We start from the raw sequence: 19567 nt of genomic DNA on the forward strand, positions 1-19567 counted from the left end.
ATCACTACCAAGAACTTTCTCTCCTCAGAATAAATAATCCTAGAATAAGTTTCTGCGGCTGCGCAATGAGGGTCGCTTCTTCAAACGTCGCGACAGAAAGTGTGATAGATTGTAATGGCCCGGTGAGGTGCCTGTTGTCCGTGAATGAATTCAGACGTTTACAGTATTAATCGACCACAAAATGATTCTCACAGTAAAGCCACTCCAAGGAAAGGAATGCAGTGTCCAGGTACGTTTTACATAGAATACTAGGCTTAGCTGTAGAACTGAATTTAGTACATGAAGTAGCAAACAAACTAGCCTATCAAATCTTAGCTAGACTTAGCAGTCGTTTTCGCTAGCCTCACGTTAGCTGAATCATAGTTGTGTGATGTATTGACTGATAAGAAGTGTACTCGCATGCTCCATGTTGCATGATCTATGAAAACAACTCAGTTGCTTATTAGACAGTGTAAAGGAAAATAGCTGTTATCATTAAGCTGATAGTTGCTCGACAAATGCAACGTCAGGGTGGCTAACTTTGCCTTAGTCTGGACTTGTGTTACAGTTACCGATGAAATGCTAACTAGCAACAACTCACTCTTGCTTTTATCAGGTCATAGTTTGTCATTTCGTGTAATTGCAAAGTTGAAAAGATGAAGGTTGTATAAATGAGTTGGTGCAAGAAGTTTCCCATACAATTGTTGTAACAATTTGTTTTAACGTTACCAATCACGTATAGCAGGTAGTTAGGCTGGTTAGCTAGACGTGTACATTTATGTTATCTTGTGCGGTCAAATTTGGTTCATTTAGGTTATTCTTCAGACCTACGGCTTTATAAGGTTTCTTTGCCATGAAGTTAATATAACGACAATACTAATGTGAGAAGAAAAACATATCTACATCTTATAGTGATCCTTCCACTTAACAGTACTTCTCGCTTTGACCATCACACACCATTGAAGATTTGCATTTCATCCTGTGCTTGTATTAATGAATTATGTGAGTGACATCTCTGTAATGTAATTTTTCTCATTTTAGCCTTGATTTGTTTGTACATTCACCCTGTTATTCTACAAGCAGTCAAATAATGAATATGGATAACACTGTAGCCTATATAATGACCCATAACTTATGACCGACAGCTATTAGGATAGACAACAAGACAGTTTGTATTTTTGTATTTATCATATGCAAGCATATTAGTTAAGCCCTGTATATTTTCAGCAGAATTTCAATTCCCAATACAGTAGTGTTGCTTAGTGATAAGCAAGTCCTATCTTTCATTTCCTCTCTTGTACCGCATGTCCTCACAGATGGTATTGAAAATTAACCAACCCACCCTTTCCTTGGCACAAGGTTACCTATCTCAGCACTTGTATTTGTAATCGCATGCTTGCGTAAAACAACAGAAGCACAATGTAAACATCCTTAAGAACCTGAAGCCATGTAGAAGTCCTACAGTTTTACACATATTGCCAGAACTTCACATTTCTATACTAGTGTCCTACATTCCTACATTCCTACATTCCTACATGTATACAAACCATACACCAAAGTATACTATTAATAACACAAGTGCACTTTTGTGTGTATACATTGTGGATAAAAGTTACATCATTGATTCCCTTTCCTACAGCTCTTTATTCTGCAACACTATTTTTAATAAACAAACAATGATTTCTTTGTCAGAGGGTACTCTCTATATTTTCACACAACTCTTCACTGTAATGTCATAAACCACTATATTTGTAGGTTTTCAGAAGTCTACATTTTTTTTACAAAACAGTAGGGAAAACGTGGGTGGGGGAAGTGGTTGAACATTGCAGTCTCCAGTGCCCACATCCGCAGCTCAAGTGCCCTTGAGCAAGGCACCTAACCCCTCACTGCTCCCCGAGCACCGATGTAGCAGGCAGATCGCTGCAAATTCACTGTGTGCTTGGTGTGTTTCACTAAATTCACAGGTGGGATAAATGCAGAGACCAAATTTCCCTCACAGGATCAAAAGAGTTGTGCTTACTTATTGGTCATTATGTAGGCTATGGCAATATAACAGGCATTCCTCATTTGACTGCTTGTAGACATTTTTTTGCCTTTTTTGTTTTTGTGAAAACAAAACAAGGCTAAAAATGAGAACAATTTGTTACTACTTTTTGTTACTAATTGCCTCCCATATCTGCTGAAGCACAAGCCACATTGCCTTCATCTTTCACTCTCACTCACTCACTCACTCAATCTCTCTCTCACACACACACACACACACACACACATACACACCTATGTTGTTCTGGTAGATCTGTGTCACTCATAGAAGGAATCATTACAAGCAAAAGATGCAAACCTGTAATTCAAATGTGTGTGACAAAAAAAAAGGAAATATTGTCTTGTGGAAAGTAGGGCAAGTGGGAGGGGTGACCGGATCATTTACTAGATACATATAGCCTTATATAGCCATTGCCTATAGCCTTGTAAGTTATTGAGTTATCCAAACAGAAGTCTGGGTTGATGCAGACTATGTGTAGCCTCAAAGTATTTTGGCACTTCTTGGAAAAGGGGTTTTAATATTGAATGATGTGCAAATATTTGATTGTTAAAACAAGGATTTATAATGATTTTGTTTTTAATATAAAATGTCTATTGAATTTAAGGTCACAGAAGATGAAAAAGTGTCAACAGTGAAAGAACTGGTCTCAGAGCGCCTTAACATTCCTCCAAATCAACAGCGATTGCTCTATAAAGGGAAAGCCCTTGCAGGTAAGCTATCCTTGATCGAAACAGATGTGCAGATGTTCATGAAAGTATTGTTGATATTTCAGATCTTCATGAATGTATTGTTGTTTACATTATACACCATTTTTTTTATTTTGTTTTTTTTCCCCCAGATGAGCACCGATTAAGTGACTACTCTATTGGGCCAGAGGCTAAACTAAACCTAGTAATCCGTCCTGCTGGAGAGAGGACCCCTGTGGGGGAACCTGCCCCTCTCATGGGCAGCCATGGGGTCTGGCAGTCTGTAGCTGTTGTGCTGGCCAAACACTTCAGTCCTGCAGATGCTGCTAAGGTGCAGGAACAATTGATAAAGGTAGAACTGTTTACCACCATAACATACACTACTCACAAAATGTCAGGGATATTTGGCTTTCAGGTGAAATTTGTTGGCCTTTGTTTCAATAAATTGTTTGAGATGAGGATATCATCATTGCATGCTTCTACTTAAATGCCCTACTTCATGATGTAATACCACTGTAGCTTGAACATTTTCCATACATTTCACCTGAAAGCCACATATCCCTAACTTTTTGTGAGTAGTATACTACAAAGCGAGGTTACTGTCTTACCCAGGGAACTTTAGGAGTAAATGCTGGTCTTCTAAAAACACTCTACTGCATACATTGCTTCTGAAGTACTGTAACATTGAATTTTTGCTGATCTTAAAGCAAAGTTACATGGGTAAGCCTTTAATTTTGCTTCACAGTTTACTGTTTACCTCTTTGTAAATCTATTGTATACAAAATATTAATTATGTCTGTGAATGAATAATTGCAAATTATAATTCCGATCATTGTTTTGTAATGTAACATTCTCAAATCTCAGTAGATCGAAAGGTGGACATACCAAACGTTAGACACTAAAACAGCTCTCTCACATTGATGATGCTGCCAGTGATTTTTACAGTGTCCCAAATTGCCTGGAAATCATTAAGTGCCACTCAATACTAGGGGTGTAACGGTACACAAAAATCACAGATCGGCCTGTACCTAGATTTTGAAGTCACAGTTCATTTTCCGTACAGTAAGCCTGTAGGTACTGCTAACCTAAAAAGAAAAAAAAATTATTGGAATAGTATTTTTAAAAGACGTTGAATGTTTTTGGATGTTCATTGACTAACCTGACATATGGTCCGCAACCTAATATGTTTGAGTGGGAACTCTAATTTGAAACGTAGTCCGCAAGCAAAAAGCCTATTGTTGAGTACTGTTGCTGGCTGCATTCGGCACAGCCAGTATGCATGTATTAACCTAATGTCCTGTACCTAAATGGTTCAGTGTGAATACGTGTACCTTTATACCCCTACACAACATAACCTAGTAGCACACTATTTATGCTTTGAACAATGTTTATATTATTGTTTATATGCAACGAAACTGCATTAAAAATTACAAAAAGCAGTTTGCCCATCATAGATGCCATCTTGTTTTTTTTTTATTTATTTTTTTTAAGCTAGAATGTTTACTAGATTGGACCCTACCATGTCTGTAGCTGAATTGTCTTTCTTTGTCTGTTCCTCCAGGACTATGAGCGCTCGATAAGACAGCTCAGTCTGGATGACATTGAGCGCTTGGCCATTCGCATGTTACATCCAGAGGCAGAGGGTCTGGACCCCTCCTTCATGGACTGATTAGAGGGTGGGTGGGGATACAAGCAACTCCTCCAGGACTAACCACCAACCAGGGCAAGGGCAAGGGCAAGGGCAAGGGCAAGGGCAAGGGCAAGGGCAAGGGGGGGGGATTTTAAGTTGGACTTTTGGGAGCAAGACATCCCACGCTGTGGATGAAGGCGCATGCCGCAAAGGTATCTTGGTGGCCTTGCGATTTAAAGTAAAGGCTCATAACCTCTGTATTTATTCATGTGTTATGTTTTTTTTTTTTTTTACTACAATCGTAATAAGTGATTTTGGAGCATTTTGCCAGGATGTTATCAGCATAATTTATTTGATTGTTTTTTTCTCTGTAAAACCACATACACATACTGTTGAGATTAACAATGACGATTAGTTATGAATAAGTGGAACGCCTTGGGTTTTAAGTATGACTGCAGTTGTTATTTGTAAATACTGTGTTACATGAATAAGGAATAAAAAAAAAAGAGAGAGTGCGTTGTTGGTATTTTACCTTTGTTGGTTTTTAAATCATTTTATTTTCAGTTTGTTACTATAACTGGATTTACAAGTGGGCTTCAGGTCAGAATAGAAAGGGCATATATTCTACTTCAGCAAACTTCATGATTTGATTCATTTTGGCATACAAAAACATAATGAATGGAATGGCATTTCACATGTGTAAAGTACAACAGAAACAGAAAAAAAAAACCAAGAACAAAGATCAGCACATGTTGATTGAGGGAATCTCCTCACTCAGTCGTATTGTGTGTAATCTTATGGCCATGATCTGCAGCTGAGTATCCAGCAACTCCGATAGTATTCATGTACAGTACAAGACACAGAATAGGGGCACATTCATATACAGAACCATCCGCTGTCGAAGCAGCTTTGACACAGCGTGTGTGCGTGTGCATGCTTGCGCGTCTTCTTGATGCTTGATGTGTCTTGTTTTTTTTTTCATAAAATACCCTGCTTTAGTCGAAATGTTTTCTGATAAAACCCTCCTACACATTGTGCCTTTTTAATTTGCAAGAGGTCAACAGGAAATTGAGAGCAACAGCAACAAGGTTAACCTTTGACGTGTCACTAGGCAGCAGATATGTCCTCACATCCTGTCTCTTCCCAACCCCACCCCCAGGCTGTGTTTCACTTCCACCCTCCTGTTTGTCACACTTCCTCCCTAAACAATGTCATTTCACTTAAACGGTTTAAAAACCACGCTAGATCCTACCATTTATTATTATTCATGGGCCTTTCAAACCTTGGTTGGCTGTCTCCATGTCTAGGCCTATGGCCAACTGACATTCTGAACAGATCAGGAAAAGAAACAGATGTATTTAGTACATGGAAAAACTTGGGAGCAAAATCAAAAGTACTGGGGTGGTAAAAAAAAAAAAAGATGGGGGAAGTAATAGGTTAGTTTTGACGTCTAACAATATTACAGAATGATGATGTGCAATAGAATAAAATGAAGTTACTACATCTATGGTTAAATTCGGCTGGATTTGCAGAAATGATCTTAATACATGATGCTCTGAAAGTCAATGCCTAACCATGTTGGGTGTCTTGCTCTTCTGGGTTTTTCACCATCCTCCTTCTCCCTGCTTAAAGCAGGAATCCAGAGAAGGTTGCTGTTGGTTGGGTGGATGAGTGGGGTGGATGGTTACTTGGTCGTTTCGTTTTCACCCAGTTAGCTGCAGCCTGGCCAGACGAGAGGGTTCGTGTTGGAAGGGAACGTTGTCCGCTGTAACTGTCTCTTCAGGTTCAAGATCCAGTGGTATCCCCCCCCTCCCCAGCCTCTCCACCCCTCCCATCTCCTATCTCCTATCCTGACTCTTCCCTCAGCAGCTGCAGCCGTCGCTGGACGAGGCCGGTCTGTCGTCCCTTAGCTTGATCTGGTCCGGGAAATCATAGGTCTCCACCTCCGACTCCTGAAACATTCCATCACATTTAAATATAAATGAAATGATCATGTTCATCAAACTTTTTCTTAGTTCTCATTTGTTGGTAATATTCAACATGATTTACTGACAAAGAAAGAGACGAGCCTAATCTGGCAGACACCCTAACCTTTGACCTACAGTACACCCTTTATCCAAAACAGGAAGCAGAACATTAAATGCTGCATAAACATTGCTGATGCATTGATTTTCTAATCAGTAGTCTCTTGCAGTCTGAATGAGGCTTAAGATGTATGTATGTAACGCCGTTCATTCACTCTACAAATGTAACTAGTATGCACTAATTAGTTACTAGCCCTAACCTTTGACCTACACCCTTTATCCAAAACAGGAAGCAGAACATTAAATGCTGCATAAACATTGCTGATGCATTGATTTTCTAATCAGTAGTCTCTTGCAGTCTGAATGAGGCTTAAGATGTATGTATGTAACGCCGTTCATTCACTCTACAAATGTAACTAGTATGCACTAATTAGTTACTATCCTAGTGAACTTTAAGAAGGAGTGACCCGAAGCCTTGTGCATCAAAGTTGCCATTTACACAAATCAACCTTCAGCTGTCATCTTGACCCCTTTCTTTACTCTCTGTTATATTACTGTCCCAATTGTGTTTTCAGTGACTATACAAACTCTGACCCTGCTGTATAGTTGACAAGCGAATCATTTGAACATAATAGCAATGTGCAGTCATGCACATTTCACCATATGAAACAATAATATATGCCTCTGTACCTGCTTGAGAGCGTCTCGTGCAATGGTCTGGAAGGCCTGGTCCACATTGATGGCTTCTTTGGCACTGGTCTCAAAATATGGGATGTTATTTTTGCTTTGACACCATGCCTGGGCGCGTTTTGTTGTCACCTGTTGGAAACAATGAGATATCAAAACAATGAGAAACCGCAACCCAACAGATTAACATTCAGATTGACTCATCCTCACTGACACCGACTAGATAGACACGTAACTTTGGCGTCATAATTGATGACCAACTTAACTTCTCTGAGTGTGTAGCCTCGATTGCAAAATCATGTCTGTTTGTCCTTTTCAACATTAGGAAAATCAGACCTTATTTGACACCAGACTACACACAACTTCTTGAATAGTCCTGGCTATGGTTATCTCCAAACTGGACTATGGTCACTGTTAGCTGGCCTGCCTGCTTGTGTAGTGAGATCATTACAATTGATTCAGAACACTGCAGCACGCCTGGTATTTAATCAGCCAAAGATGACACATGTAACCCCTCTCTTAGGTACTCTTCATTGGCTTCCTATAGTGGCTAGAATTAAATTTAAATCTCTTGCGTTGGCCTATAGGACACTTACTAAATCAGCTCCAAGCCATCTCAATTCTATATTACATCCCCAAACGCCCACTCTTTTCCTCAGTGGTTCCTCATTGGTGAAATGAGTTGCCAAGTACTATTGATTGTTGATATTGCATGACATTATTTTTCATTATTGCATTATTATTTTCTTTAATGCAGTCTTACCAACTTTTAAAAACAGTTTACTGTTAATGTTTATCTATTGTATTGTTTTATTTTATTTGATTGTTTTGGACAAAAGTGTCTGCTAAATTCCATAACCATAACCATAAAATAATATGATGCAATACAACAAAATATGGTGACTACACCATTTTGTAAGTGGTTTCATTTTCATTTTACTCCTTAGACTGTAAAGTTTAGAGGTTAAAAAGGAGGTTAGAGTGTCCCCAAACCAGATATTGCTCCCGAGGACCTGTATCATTTTATTACATAGCATGTGATACCTCTATAATTTTTTTATTGACTTTTCTGCTGCACTCTAGGTACCCTAGGTGCTTTCCAGTGTTTGACGTGTGTGCTCTTTGTCAACTTTGCACTCTTTAGAGGTTAAATAATACATAAATCAAACTTTTATCCTGTACAAGTGAGGAGAGGTGTATGCCTACAGACCTGCCTATTTTCCAGGTCGATTTTGTTGCCCAACACCACAAATGGGAAGTTTTCCGGGTCACGAGGGCTGGCTTGGATCAGGAACTCATCTCGCCAGCTGTCCAAAGTCTTAAACGTGTTGGGAGCAGTAACATCATACACCAGCACGCAGCAGTCGGCCCCGCGGTAGAACGCCACGCCCAGAGACTGAAAGCGCTCCTGGCCGGCTGTATCCCAGATCTGAGTCACCCGGGGCAGAGAGAAGATCAGTACCTCACACCGCTCTTGAGTATCTCAAAAACATGCATACTATGTCATATAAACATAATGCATGGCATCAGAGTTAAGTCATCAAAGGCCCAAAAATGAATGTGTGATTGTATGATCAATACTTGAGCTGACCAGAGTACAAGATGGTGACTAGACTAAACAGAGGTCCAAAGTGAAATCCCTGTGCAGGGTATTTGTAACAATCATTTTGTATGCATAATTAGGCGTGGTACTGATTTCACAAATTCCAAAATTCCAGCGTAATTGGTAAGTGTTTATAACCGATGTTCTGATTCAATTTCAAAACAACACGTTCATACCTGCATAGTCACAAGTCTGTCATCCACCATCACTTCTTTGGTAAGGAAATCTGCGCCGATTGTGGCTTTGTACTGATTGCTGAACTTCTTGTTCACATACTGGTTCATCAGAGAAGTTTTCCCAACTCTATGGAAAAGAGAGCACAGAGGAGCTAAATCAGATGCAACATTGCTGTAAGTAGTGCATGTATTAAAACAGGGTGAGTAATACACTTGGGGCCTGCTTGGATGTTTACATATGTATCAGAGCAAATCACACCTTAATTCGTACATCTTCTGGAATTGTACCATAAATCAGAGAGATCAAACAAATATAACATGATGCACTTCACTTACCCTGAGTCACCAAGGATTATCACCTTCAGGAGGACCTTCTTTCGGGAGGCCATGGTGTTCTCACTGGAGTGGAGAGAATAACATCAACTGTCACACACACACAACTGTCACAAACTGTCTTTTTGACATGTTGAACGTGTCTCCTGACGAAGTGAGATTTGACAGTGCAAGAATTAACATAATGACCTCGCGACTTGTGCCCTAGGCTATGATAGCCTGATAGATAGTTATGTTAGATTGAAGATAAAGTCGAAATGCTTTGCAATGATCAAACACAATGGGCTGGTACTTGAGCTTACTGTGCAACAATGACTCGATTAAGCATGTCTAACGTATCGCGTCCTTGATGAATAACCAATAAACCCTCTAATTTAATCATTTCTCTCATGCGATGCAAAACTCCTGGATTCAGACACTGCTAACGCAAGATCACACTAACGTTACCATGTTAGAGGTACTGATGAAATACATATGGGAAGTTGCCATCATCCAATTTAACTGACCAACCTAGTGCATACTGTTTGTTTAAAGTAGGATATAAAGTAGTGTGGTATAATTGCCACATAGGCTGCTGACACCATATTACTGTCACCGATATGACAAGCCAAATATGCTATAGGCTAACATCGATTGATAAGCTAACGTTACATCAGGAAAATAAAATCACGCCATTGACTTACCGTTCGCATCCACGCTGTTACAAAAACGGAGATTCTACAATGGTTATGTTTCCTTGCTTTCAATGGTAAACTGACAGTCAGATTAGAAAAATGTTTTTCTAAACTGCAGCGTCAGACGTCCTTTTTCTCAACGTTGGGCCGAACATCAACTGTTTTTGTGAGCGTGTTCCTTACTGAATATGGCTGCGTAGTCACAAGGGGTTGACGCACATCTGACACGCACATCACCTGGATAGGCTGCCACACAGCGGAAACGTTTCACATGAGTGTTCAACCAGTGCACCAGGAATCATTGAAAGTTGGGCTAAAATTCCAAAAGCATAGGTGTATTTTTGTAGAAAATTACTTTCATAGTTGTTTCATTTGGTACCGTAGTTTAACAACACTGCCGAAATTAATTAAGGGACTTGGCTTTATTCTAGTTATTTGTATGGGTTCACCTGTTCATCCTTGCTAACATGCGTTACATCTTTCCAACCACAAGAGACTACTAGACACCACACCCAGCTGAATCCTAGAACTGGCACTTGAACCAGTATCTAATGTCAGACAACACATACAATAGAAGCATTACGCTACTCATTAAATATTTGGATGAAAATGTGTTATATTCAAATTAGCCTTAAAATTCAATGCACATGATTATTTCAAGCACGTAAAACGCATGAATTACTCAACACAAATGTAGTGTGTTGATTTCTAGCTCAAGTGTGCAGAATGTGTTAAAGGAAACATTAGTAAACAGTAGTATTTTATACTATCTAGTATGGGACTATGTATTGACTGAATGGAAATTAGACCAATCAGATATAAGCAACATGCAGCTCTCACGAGTGCCTTGGCCAATCAGCATGCATTATCTCGAAGTGGGGTACACCTAATTTGCTCTGACAGCTGTGTGTGTGCGGATGTGAACCAAGTGAGGTCGGGATGAGACGTTCTGCAAGAATTCTCAAGATATAACATGTTTTTATATATATTTCTTAACGTATAAGTATGCAGTGAATATCTCAGCTTAGGTTCCATTTAAATCGACTCTTTGCCCTCTGGTAAGGAAACCCTATTCTCTTTTGCTAGCTAGCTAGCTCACCAGCCAATTCATATTTTCTTCCCAGCTTCCTCCACCTTAGCTGCCCTTGCTAGCTTAGCTAAGATACATATTAGCGACAAGCATCCTTAACAACGAGAGACGCAAGCAACACCCGGTTTCCTTACAATCTCGTGATTATTCACGTATCAGCGAAATTGTGCAATCCCAGTGTGTGATATCGATGTGTCTCTTTGACACTGTTCGCTGACCTTTTGAGCATGCGATATTCAGAGAGCTTGCTTATCTTAGCCAGCTTGCTATGGCGCTGCCAATAGGCGGGATTCAGCAGCCTTGGAGGGTACCCTCCTATGGTACCCTCTTATGCTGTTATGGCACTGTCTAGTGTGGTCTGCATCATGGGGATTTTAATTCAGTTCCTCCTGTGTGTAATGAATGAAGCCCACGACTCTTGTTCCGTTTCGGATACGCCGTGCTGTGTCATATCTCTGTGCAATGTTCTTATTTATCTCTGTCTTATCGGTGTTAGGCGAGGATGAGCAGCAGGAGGTTGCCTCCCAGACATTTCACTGTTCGCTAGATATATATGTTTGCAAGCACTGTCCCAGAATATGAATAGCCTACTGTTATAGCGATTGGAAAAGAAAAAGAAAAAACTAAAAACGAAGGATGAATAAGTCATCTGCCATCCTAAAAATAAAACTCTCCCTCCCAGGATTCGGGATTAATTTGGCCCGAGCCATTCATTGGGCCACTGATTCCCTGTTGGCTCTACTTACGTAATGCAATCATAAGTGAAGCTCAGTATGTTAAGGATCACAACAAAACAAACATATGTAATTGACTTACTCTGTGCCCTTTGTTATCTGCGGCCTGTCTGAGGGACATAAGCCTCTTTGTGGTGTGAGAGCTTTGTCTGAAGGGTATTTGTATTTGTTGTTAGATTAAAGAATTAGGCACTCACTCACTCATTCACTCACTCACTCACTCACTCACTCACTCACTCACTCACACACACACACTCTCACACACTCTCTCTCTCTCTCTCTCTCTCTCTCTCTCTCTCTCTCTCTCCCCCCCCACATGCACAGGTAGTTCCCAGCCAACGAGATGGAGACTCTGATTCCTGTCATAAACCGGCTGCAGGAGGTTTTCCTCACCGTCGGCGCTGAGAGCATTCAGCTGCCCCAGATTGTGGTGGTTGGGTCCCAGGTTAGTGTATGCCGGGGCTGCTGTTGATTTGTAACTACAGCCTGGGCTGAATTCATAGTTGACCACATAGCTGACTCATGTCTTCGTGACATGCTTGGCCTGGCTGCCTCAAGGCAACACTGAAATAACTTCAGTTGCGAAACTGAATTTTAAGATAGCACAGAACTCTTGACACGCACTGACAAGTAATATATCTAATAGAAGTGTGGCGTGTACGCACGCACTATGCTGGCATTAATATACATATCAGTGAATCAGGCTTTTGTTTAAAGGCTTTTATTTTTAAAAAGGTGATCTTAAAGTGAGCGCAGTCCAATTATGAGCCTGATGGCAAGCTACTTAATTCTATTATAGCAAAAAAGTTTGTGCACATCCCAGGTCAAGGTGCAGAACAAGGGTAAATCATAAAAAATGGAAAAAGGTTCGCACACTTGAAATCCTTCTCTTTCGTTTTCTTTTCTTTTCTTGGGCACAAAATAAATGACGTTTCGACCGTGTGGTCACTACTTAATTCTGACACAGAAGCATTCAATGTTAGCGCTGATTAGGTTGTTGTTGCAGCGAGGCTGGCGTGTCTCAAGGGAGAAGGTCTGACTCTTGCGCTTCTTCTATGTCCCCCACAGAGCAGTGGAAAGAGCTCTGTGCTGGAGAGCCTGGTAGGGCGTGACTTTTTGCCCCGGGGGTCAGGCATTGTCACACGGCGCCCCCTGGTGTTACAACTGGTGCACGTACCCCCCCTGGAGGAGAGGGGGAAGCAGGATAATGGTAATGAAACGTCCCACAGTACACGTGTCAGTGCTGTTAACAGAGAAAATGCGTGGGCTTTGTCAGATGGACATACTGTACTATTTGCATTAGCTGACATACAGTACAGTACTTGCTAATCTTCTATTCTCATCTTCTGTCTAAACTCTCTTTGCATGTGTTCTCAAAGACTTGCTTGACCTCTGGTAGATGTGTTTTCTGGCCACGAAACTGAGTTAATGTCTTCTGTAAAAGATTAGCTGTTATTTAATGGGAAATATAAATTGTTATTTAATAGGAAATATAAAAGTGCTCCATCACAGTAGTGTTTGTGTAATAGTGTAAATAGCACTAATGTCATGCCTGTCCTTTAGAAGTAGGTGTACTGTACATTGTTATGCTGATTGGATTCAGGTCTGTCACGGTCTAGTAGTCTTTCTAATACTTTTAAATATTACCTATTCTCCTTCCCTTTCTTCCTCCTTACTCCATAGGAAACGGGCCAAAACAAAACTCCCAAAACGCCTATCCAGGTCTCTGTGTGTGAATGCTAGACTTTCTGCATGATCTCACCTTTGTTTCGCCGTCTGTCAGTGCTGTCTGTTCTCCGTTCTTTTCTTTTTCCCCTCCTTTTTCCTTCTATTTTAAGCATTCCTGTGCTGTCACGTTTGTTTGTTTGTTTGTCTGTATGTTTTTTTTTTTTCCCATCACCGTCTGACTTTGTTGACTGACCCTCCCATCCCGAGTTGAGTGTTTTGTCATGATGTCTCGTCTACAGTGTGTGAATGTCATGCTCAGCATTTTTTTGCTGTGGCCTCACAGTCTTCTTTCTTGTCATCAAGGTATCAAGGCAGACGAGTGGGGAACTTTCCTTCACTGTAAAAACCAGGTACCTTTTAGCCTTGTTTTCTGTGTTAGCTGTAACCAGGTTAAATGCACATCAGCAATAATCTTTGTTTAATTTCCCAAATGTACACATTTCTGGGTATTACACATTGAAACATAGTAAAAACGAATTATTTTGTATGTTGTGCCTCATAGATATTCACAGATTTCTCAGAAATTTGTAAGGAGATAGAGTTGGAAACTGACCGTGGTACTGGAGAAAACAAGGTCAGTTAAGACCATCTTTAACCCCTGTGATTTTAAAGTATTTTTTTTTTTTACTTCCAAGAGTGAGCTTTGAATTTTCATCTCTGGTGCCTTTGTTTCTCTCTCTTGCGCACCACCTGACGTAGGGCATCAGTCCAGAGCCCATCTACCTGAAGATCTATTCCCCAAATGTCCTCAACCTCACTCTCGTAGACCTGCCAGGAATCACCAAGGTAGGCTCTTCAATAAAAAATCCCAATTCATCATTCTGACATAAATAAAACATACTTTGACCTTGCAGATAGCATCAGATTTTGAATGAGGCATTGCTGATAGATGTCTAAAAGACGCCATAATTAAATTATTTGAGACATTGCCTTTCCTTCGGTTCGACAGTGAGTGATTTTTGTGAGGAATGGGATTGTAGAGTGATGCAAGTAGGGTCCACCTCGCTCACTGCCCACTGCCCACTACGCTGTGGCTAAACTTTCTTATTAAAGGGGAACTAAACCAGAACCAAATGTTCTCGGATTTGTTTTCATTCTAATTCCCCCCTCACACCGAACAGAGTGTGCATTGTTGGAGCCAAAGACACAAAGTGAGTAAATGTCTTCTCTGCCAAGACGTTGTGTAGTTTTGTTTCTCGTTGTAGCACTGGCTTTTTTTCCTTCATTACTTCCTTTTTTCAGCCTAAGAATTTAACCAAAAGGCTGTCTACTCAGCAACTAGGCAGACTTTAGACATGGTCTAAACAAAACTGATGCCCCAAAAAAAGGAAAGCAATTTCACATCCACACCAAACTTTTAGTGTTTTAATCAATCAGGCTGAGAAATGAAAGTATTAATTTGAAATAGGTTAAATAGGTCGCGAGTTGAACATGACCGACCCAAGCCACCCCTCACATGTTTGCCACCCCAGCCTCCCGCTTCAGCCCTCCCAGTGCCTTTGTGAGGTTGTCATCAGTCACCCTTCTCCTTTCAAAAAAAAAAAAGTACCAAGAACTCTTTAGTTCCCCTTCCAAACGGTTCCTTCCCCCGCTCTCTGTGGCAGGTGCCGGTCGGTGATCAGCCCGAGGACATTGAGACGCAGGTGCAGGAGATGATCGTCAGCTTCATCTCCAACCCCAACTCCCTCATCCTGTGCGTGTCGCCCGCCAACTCCGACCTCGCCACCTCCGAGGGGCTCAAGCTGGCGCGCGAGGTCGACCCAGAAGGTGAGGAGGGTGCCCACTCCGCAGCTCTTCCTCTGCCCCCCCCCCCCCCCCCCTCGCTCCACACGCCTCTGTGCTCATTCCACACTCTGTTTGTGGGCCTCGCTCGCTCTCTCTTTTTTTCTTTTAGTTCTTTTGGGATTTAGGGAGCCTTTTGATGTTTGTTTGTTTCCTTTTTTGGCTCTGACATTTAAAAAGAACATTACAGATTTCAGGCAAGTCTGTATCTGTCATCTAGTCAGCAGTGAAATCTCACAGACAGTACTTGGGGATGCTTACATTGGATACACTGCTGAAAATATGGTAAAATATGTGAAAATAAGTATTGTGTTTTGCAGAATACTTTCTTGGTGGACTTCAGGTTTGACAAATTGTAGACAATTCCAATTAGAAACTAGCTAACGTTGGATTCCAGAACTCGGTGTGATAGATGGCAGTGTTAGTTCATATGTAAGTTGTGTATTGTTTTGTTTTGGTGATATGTTGTCTTCATTAGTGTGTGTTTGCGTGTGTGTGTCTGTGTGCTGTGTCATCTCTGAGAATATTTGAATCCTTTCTGTAAGATATTTGTTTGGTGGATTCAAATGAAGAATTCAAATGTATGTGTGCAGGCCGCAGGACTCTGCTCGTGGTCAGTAAGCTGGACCTGATGGACGCCGGTACCGACGCTTTGGAGGTGCTTCTGGGTCGAGTCATTCCCGTGCGCCTGGGGATTGTTGGAGTGGTGAACAGGTTTGTACATGTGCTGTCCAAAATTAACATTTTTGTTCTAATTCCGGAATGTATTAGTTCTGATTGTAATGCTAATTTCTAATTGTTCATTTGTCTTACAATAGAGGTCTTTTTTAAAACAAAAAGGAAAAAAAATCTGTTTCATGCTTTTCCCTTCCTATGCTATATCCCTGTGGTAATTCTGCCGGAAATTGAAAGCTTATCGACTGTTAACGTCTTTTCATGGGGGGGAATTATGTCATGTAATTTAATTCATATCTGTTGAATGGAATGAAAATTGCCTGGTCACTTGACACTTGGTATTTCAACTGGTTAATTAAATCAGTATCTCACAGCAGCTCTAACTGACATCCACCCAGAGTTGCTCTTTCTCTTGCCTCGGCTCCGGGTCTCCCAGATGAAAGAGTGGGCCCTGAATGATAAACGAGGGAGCAATCCTTCTCTTTGTTTCTCCTTGTTTCTCTCTCATTCTTTGTTTTCCTTACTCTCTCTCTCTCTCTCTCTCTCTCTCTCTATGTCTTTATCTTCCTTACTCTCTCTCTCTCTCTCTCTCTCTATGTCTTTATCTTCCTCCCTCCTCCCTCTCTGTCTGTCTGTCTGTCTCTCTCTCTCTCTTTCTCTCCCTGTCTCTGTCTCTCTCTCTCTTTCTCTCTCTGTCTCTCTCTTTCTCTCTCTGTCCCTCTCTCTCTCTCTCTTTCTCTCCCTGTCTCTCTCTCTCTCTTTCTCTCTCTGTCTCTCTCTTTCTCTCTCTGTCCCTCTCTTCCTCTCTCTCTCTCTGTCTCTCTCTCTCTCTCTCTCTCTCTCTCTCTCTCTTTCTCTCCCTGTCTCTGTCAGTAGCTGCAGCTTAGCCCCACAGTGCTGGAGGGGCAGAGCTAGAGCAGTGCAATGTTGAAGTAATTTAACCGGGCGCTTGCTCTCCACCTCTCTCCTGCCACTTTGCATTGCAAACTTAATCTGACAACCCAACACACACACACACACACACACACACCCTACCCCCTCCATCCGCCCCTCGATGGCACCCAGCTCCTCTCTCTCGGTCCCCCGTGCAGTCCTGTGTTTCGGCTCTGCTCGGTGTGGCGCGTGCTGTTTTTATTGTGGCTGGTTTCCTTTTTAGCGATCAATACGCGGCCGGGTTGCAATCAAAGGGCTGAATTCGGCGGCTGCGCGAGGTCGATGCGCGGTGGCAGTTTGTTTTGTCGGGCCGGTGATCGGGGGTGCCGCAGTGTCGCCGACACGGATTGCTCGGGAATGAACAGCTGAGAGGATGACGGGGGGATGTAGAGTACCGTGTTCAGGAGGGAGCGGAGGAGAAGTCAAGCAGCGGGCAACGACGGGAGGGTGGCAAACGAGTGAGAGAGAGGGAGAGGAAGAGAGAGAGAGAGAGAGAGAGAGAGAACAAACGAGTGAGATGAAGAGAGGTTTTGAGGAAGAAGAGTTCTCGAGATTAGATTGAGATAAGATAAGATTAGTTTTATTGATCTCATGCAGAGAGCAATTGAAGTGTGACAGCAGCTAAGACAGCAGAGACGAAGCTAGAAATTCAAGTTTTTTTTTTTCCTCAGAGAAACTGAGACATCAGATTCACTTTTCATGTTGCTGTCACATTTTTCTCCTTAATTGCCCTCCTTTCCCAACCCTCACCCTCACTCTACTCACCCCGCCCCTTTCTAACACACACACACACACACACGCACACACACACACACACACACGCAGGTAACCCATGCTTCTGCCTTGAAATGAAAAGAGTGAAGACGGTGAGTGTGTAGGAAAGTAATAGTTGTGTGTGTCTGTCTTTATCTTCCCCACCCCCACCCTAATCTCCAAACACATCCCGAATTCTAACTCCATCCACCCATTCTAATTCTGCCCACCCATTCTTATCCCCCCCATTCTTATGCCCATTCTCATTCCACCCATTCTCATTCCACGCCACCCCCCACTCCCATGGCACTGCCCCGCCACGCAGGAGCCAGCACGACCTGAACACCGGGAAGAGCCTGGCCGACTGCGGCAAGGACGAGCAGGCCTTCCTGCAGCGCCACTACCCGTCGCTGGCGTCGCGCTGCGGCTCGCGCTACCTGGCCCGCACGCTGAGCCGCCTCCTCATGCACCACATCCGCGACTGCCTGCCGGAGCTCAAGACGCGCGTGACGGTGCTCAGCTCGCAGTACCAGACGCGGCTCAGCGGCTACGGCCAGCCCGTGGAGGACCACGCCGCCACGCTGCTGCAGATCGTCACCAAGTTCGCCTCCGACTACTGCAACACCATCGAGGGCACCGCGCGCTACATCCAGACCACCGAGCTGTGAGTCCACGCACACACACACACACACACACACACACACACACACACACACACACACACACACACACACACACACACACACACACACACACACTGCAACACCATCGAGGGCACCGCGCGCTACATCCAGACCTCCGAGCTGTGAGTTTAGGCTTGAATTACACACACACACACACACACACACACACACACACACTGCAACACCATCGAGGGCACCGCGCGCTACATCCAGACCTCCGAGCTGTGAGTCCACTTACACACACACGCACACACATACACACACACTGCAACACCATTGAGGGCACGCCGCACTACATCCAGACCTCTGAGCTGTGAGTTAGGGCTTGAATTAACATATGTGTTCAGTAGGGATGCAACGGTTTTCAATAATTTATTGAACCGTTCGGTTTGGCCTGTTCGGTTCAATAGACTCACCTAAACCGCAATATTTCGGTATACGCGACATTAAACTTTTTATTTAATACAAGGTTATTGCACGCGCGTAGCCTGGGAGCGATAGCAAGGAGTGCTTAGGACCCGGGGGATGAGTTTTCTCTGACTGTTCAGCTTGCCTCTCGTCAACCTTGCAACAACCAATCAGAATTGTACTGAATTTCCCAAGACCCAATAAGCACGTTGAAATGCAAATGAAGGAGTCATGTGAGAAGAAACAAACTTTACCGGCGGCTGCACGATCATGGCGACATTCGAAGTAGCCTACGAACAAGTCAAAAAGACCGTCAGTAAACAAAGCACAGTGTGCAAGCACTGCTTCACAACGATCACCTAATAAAGGTAACACATCCAACATGTCGGCCCATTTGCGCCATCATCACCCGGCTGTAACCTTAAGTGGAGCAGCACGGAGAGCTAGTTTGCCACCGAAAACCCAACCATCCATTGCTGCAGCCTTTCGGCAACAATATTCCTATAATTCCCAAAAACACAAAGACATAACGAATGCGATTGGCGTGTTCATAGGAAAAGACATGATGCCCTGCCTATACGGTGGTTTTGGGTATGGGATTTCGCTACATGATAAATGTTCTCGATCATCGCTTCAATATCCCCTCCGGCACGCATTTCAGCAGTAAGATTCCTGAACTGTACGAAGTGTGTAAGAGAGCAGTTGAAAGTGACTTTTAAAGTTTACATTTTATGCAACCTACTTAATATTACAAAAGGGCTATATGTTCTGTAAGACAACAGGTAAGGGATAATCAACGACGCGCCGTGCGTTATAAATAAATAATGCACGTTCGAAGTGGTAATAAGGACCCGACGCCGCAGGCGGACACTTCGATAAGTGCATTATTTTCCTAGAAACGCACAGGGCGCGGAGTTGATTATCCCGCTTATACCACTGCTACTA

General features: G+C 42.5%; 3 protein-coding genes across 3 annotated transcripts in view; 2 read left to right on the forward strand and 1 right to left on the reverse strand.

Annotated features, from left to right (window-relative positions):
• The first annotated feature begins 63 nt into the window (after positions 1-63).
• On the forward strand, positions 64-4851 carry ubl4a (ubiquitin like 4A). The gene is made up of 4 exons (XM_062542583.1): positions 64-229; positions 2628-2733; positions 2862-3061; positions 4271-4851. Exons 1-4 carry the CDS (start codon positions 182-184, stop codon positions 4376-4378), a joined length of 462 nt encoding a protein of 153 aa, XP_062398567.1. The 5' UTR covers positions 64-181; the 3' UTR covers positions 4379-4851.
• Positions 4852-5305: 454 nt separating this feature from the next.
• rab7b (RAB7b, member RAS oncogene family) lies at positions 5306-10020 on the reverse strand. The gene is made up of 6 exons (XM_062542582.1): positions 9846-10020; positions 9166-9228; positions 8830-8956; positions 8261-8479; positions 7054-7182; positions 5306-6291 (listed from the first exon to the last, which is right to left on the reverse strand). The coding sequence occupies exons 2-6, from the start codon at positions 9216-9218 to the stop codon at positions 6202-6204; spliced, it is 618 nt and encodes a 205-aa protein (XP_062398566.1). The 5' UTR covers positions 9219-9228; positions 9846-10020; the 3' UTR covers positions 5306-6201.
• A 724-nt stretch (positions 10021-10744) lies between these two features.
• Positions 10745-19567, forward strand: part of si:dkey-32e23.4 (dynamin-1-like protein) — a 24976-nt gene continuing 16153 nt past the window's right edge. The window contains exons 1-10 of the mRNA XM_062542584.1: positions 10745-10894; positions 11989-12105; positions 12729-12870; positions 13344-13382; positions 13692-13738; positions 13891-13962; positions 14088-14174; positions 14993-15155; positions 15764-15884; positions 17857-18195. Of these exons, the coding sequence (XP_062398568.1) occupies positions 12004-12105; positions 12729-12870; positions 13344-13382; positions 13692-13738; positions 13891-13962; positions 14088-14174; positions 14993-15155; positions 15764-15884; positions 17857-18195 (1112 nt within the window). The 5' untranslated portion in view covers positions 10745-10894; positions 11989-12003. The remainder of the gene's footprint in view (positions 10895-11988; positions 12106-12728; positions 12871-13343; positions 13383-13691; positions 13739-13890; positions 13963-14087; positions 14175-14992; positions 15156-15763; positions 15885-17856; positions 18196-19567) is intronic.

This window comes from Sardina pilchardus, chromosome 8 (genome assembly GCF_963854185.1).
Source record: "Sardina pilchardus chromosome 8, fSarPil1.1, whole genome shotgun sequence".
Taxonomy (NCBI): Eukaryota; Metazoa; Chordata; class Actinopteri; order Clupeiformes; family Clupeidae; genus Sardina; species Sardina pilchardus.

What these genes read in the sequence shown, in the direction of transcription:
- ubl4a (XM_062542583.1), top strand. Translation starts at nt 182, where the DNA reads ATGATTCTCACAGTAAAGCCACTCCAAGGAAAGGAATGCAGTGTCCAG. An exon ending in GAAAGGAATGCAGTGTCCAG is followed by an intron (nt 230 to 2,627) that starts GTACGTTTTACA and finishes ATTGAATTTAAG; the next exon opens with GTCACAGAAGATGAAAAAGT. An exon ending in TAAAGGGAAAGCCCTTGCAG is followed by an intron (nt 2,734 to 2,861) that starts GTAAGCTATCCT and finishes TTTTTCCCCCAG; the next exon opens with ATGAGCACCGATTAAGTGAC.
- rab7b (XM_062542582.1), bottom strand. Translation starts at nt 9,218, where the DNA reads ATGGCCTCCCGAAAGAAGGTCCTCCTGAAGGTGATAATCCTTGGTGAC. An exon ending in ACAGACTTGTGACTATGCAG is followed by an intron (nt 8,480 to 8,829) that starts GTATGAACGTGT and finishes CGGGTGACTCAG; the next exon opens with ATCTGGGATACAGCCGGCCA. An exon ending in TCGACCTGGAAAATAGGCAG is followed by an intron (nt 7,183 to 8,260) that starts GTCTGTAGGCAT and finishes TGTTTCCAACAG; the next exon opens with GTGACAACAAAACGCGCCCA.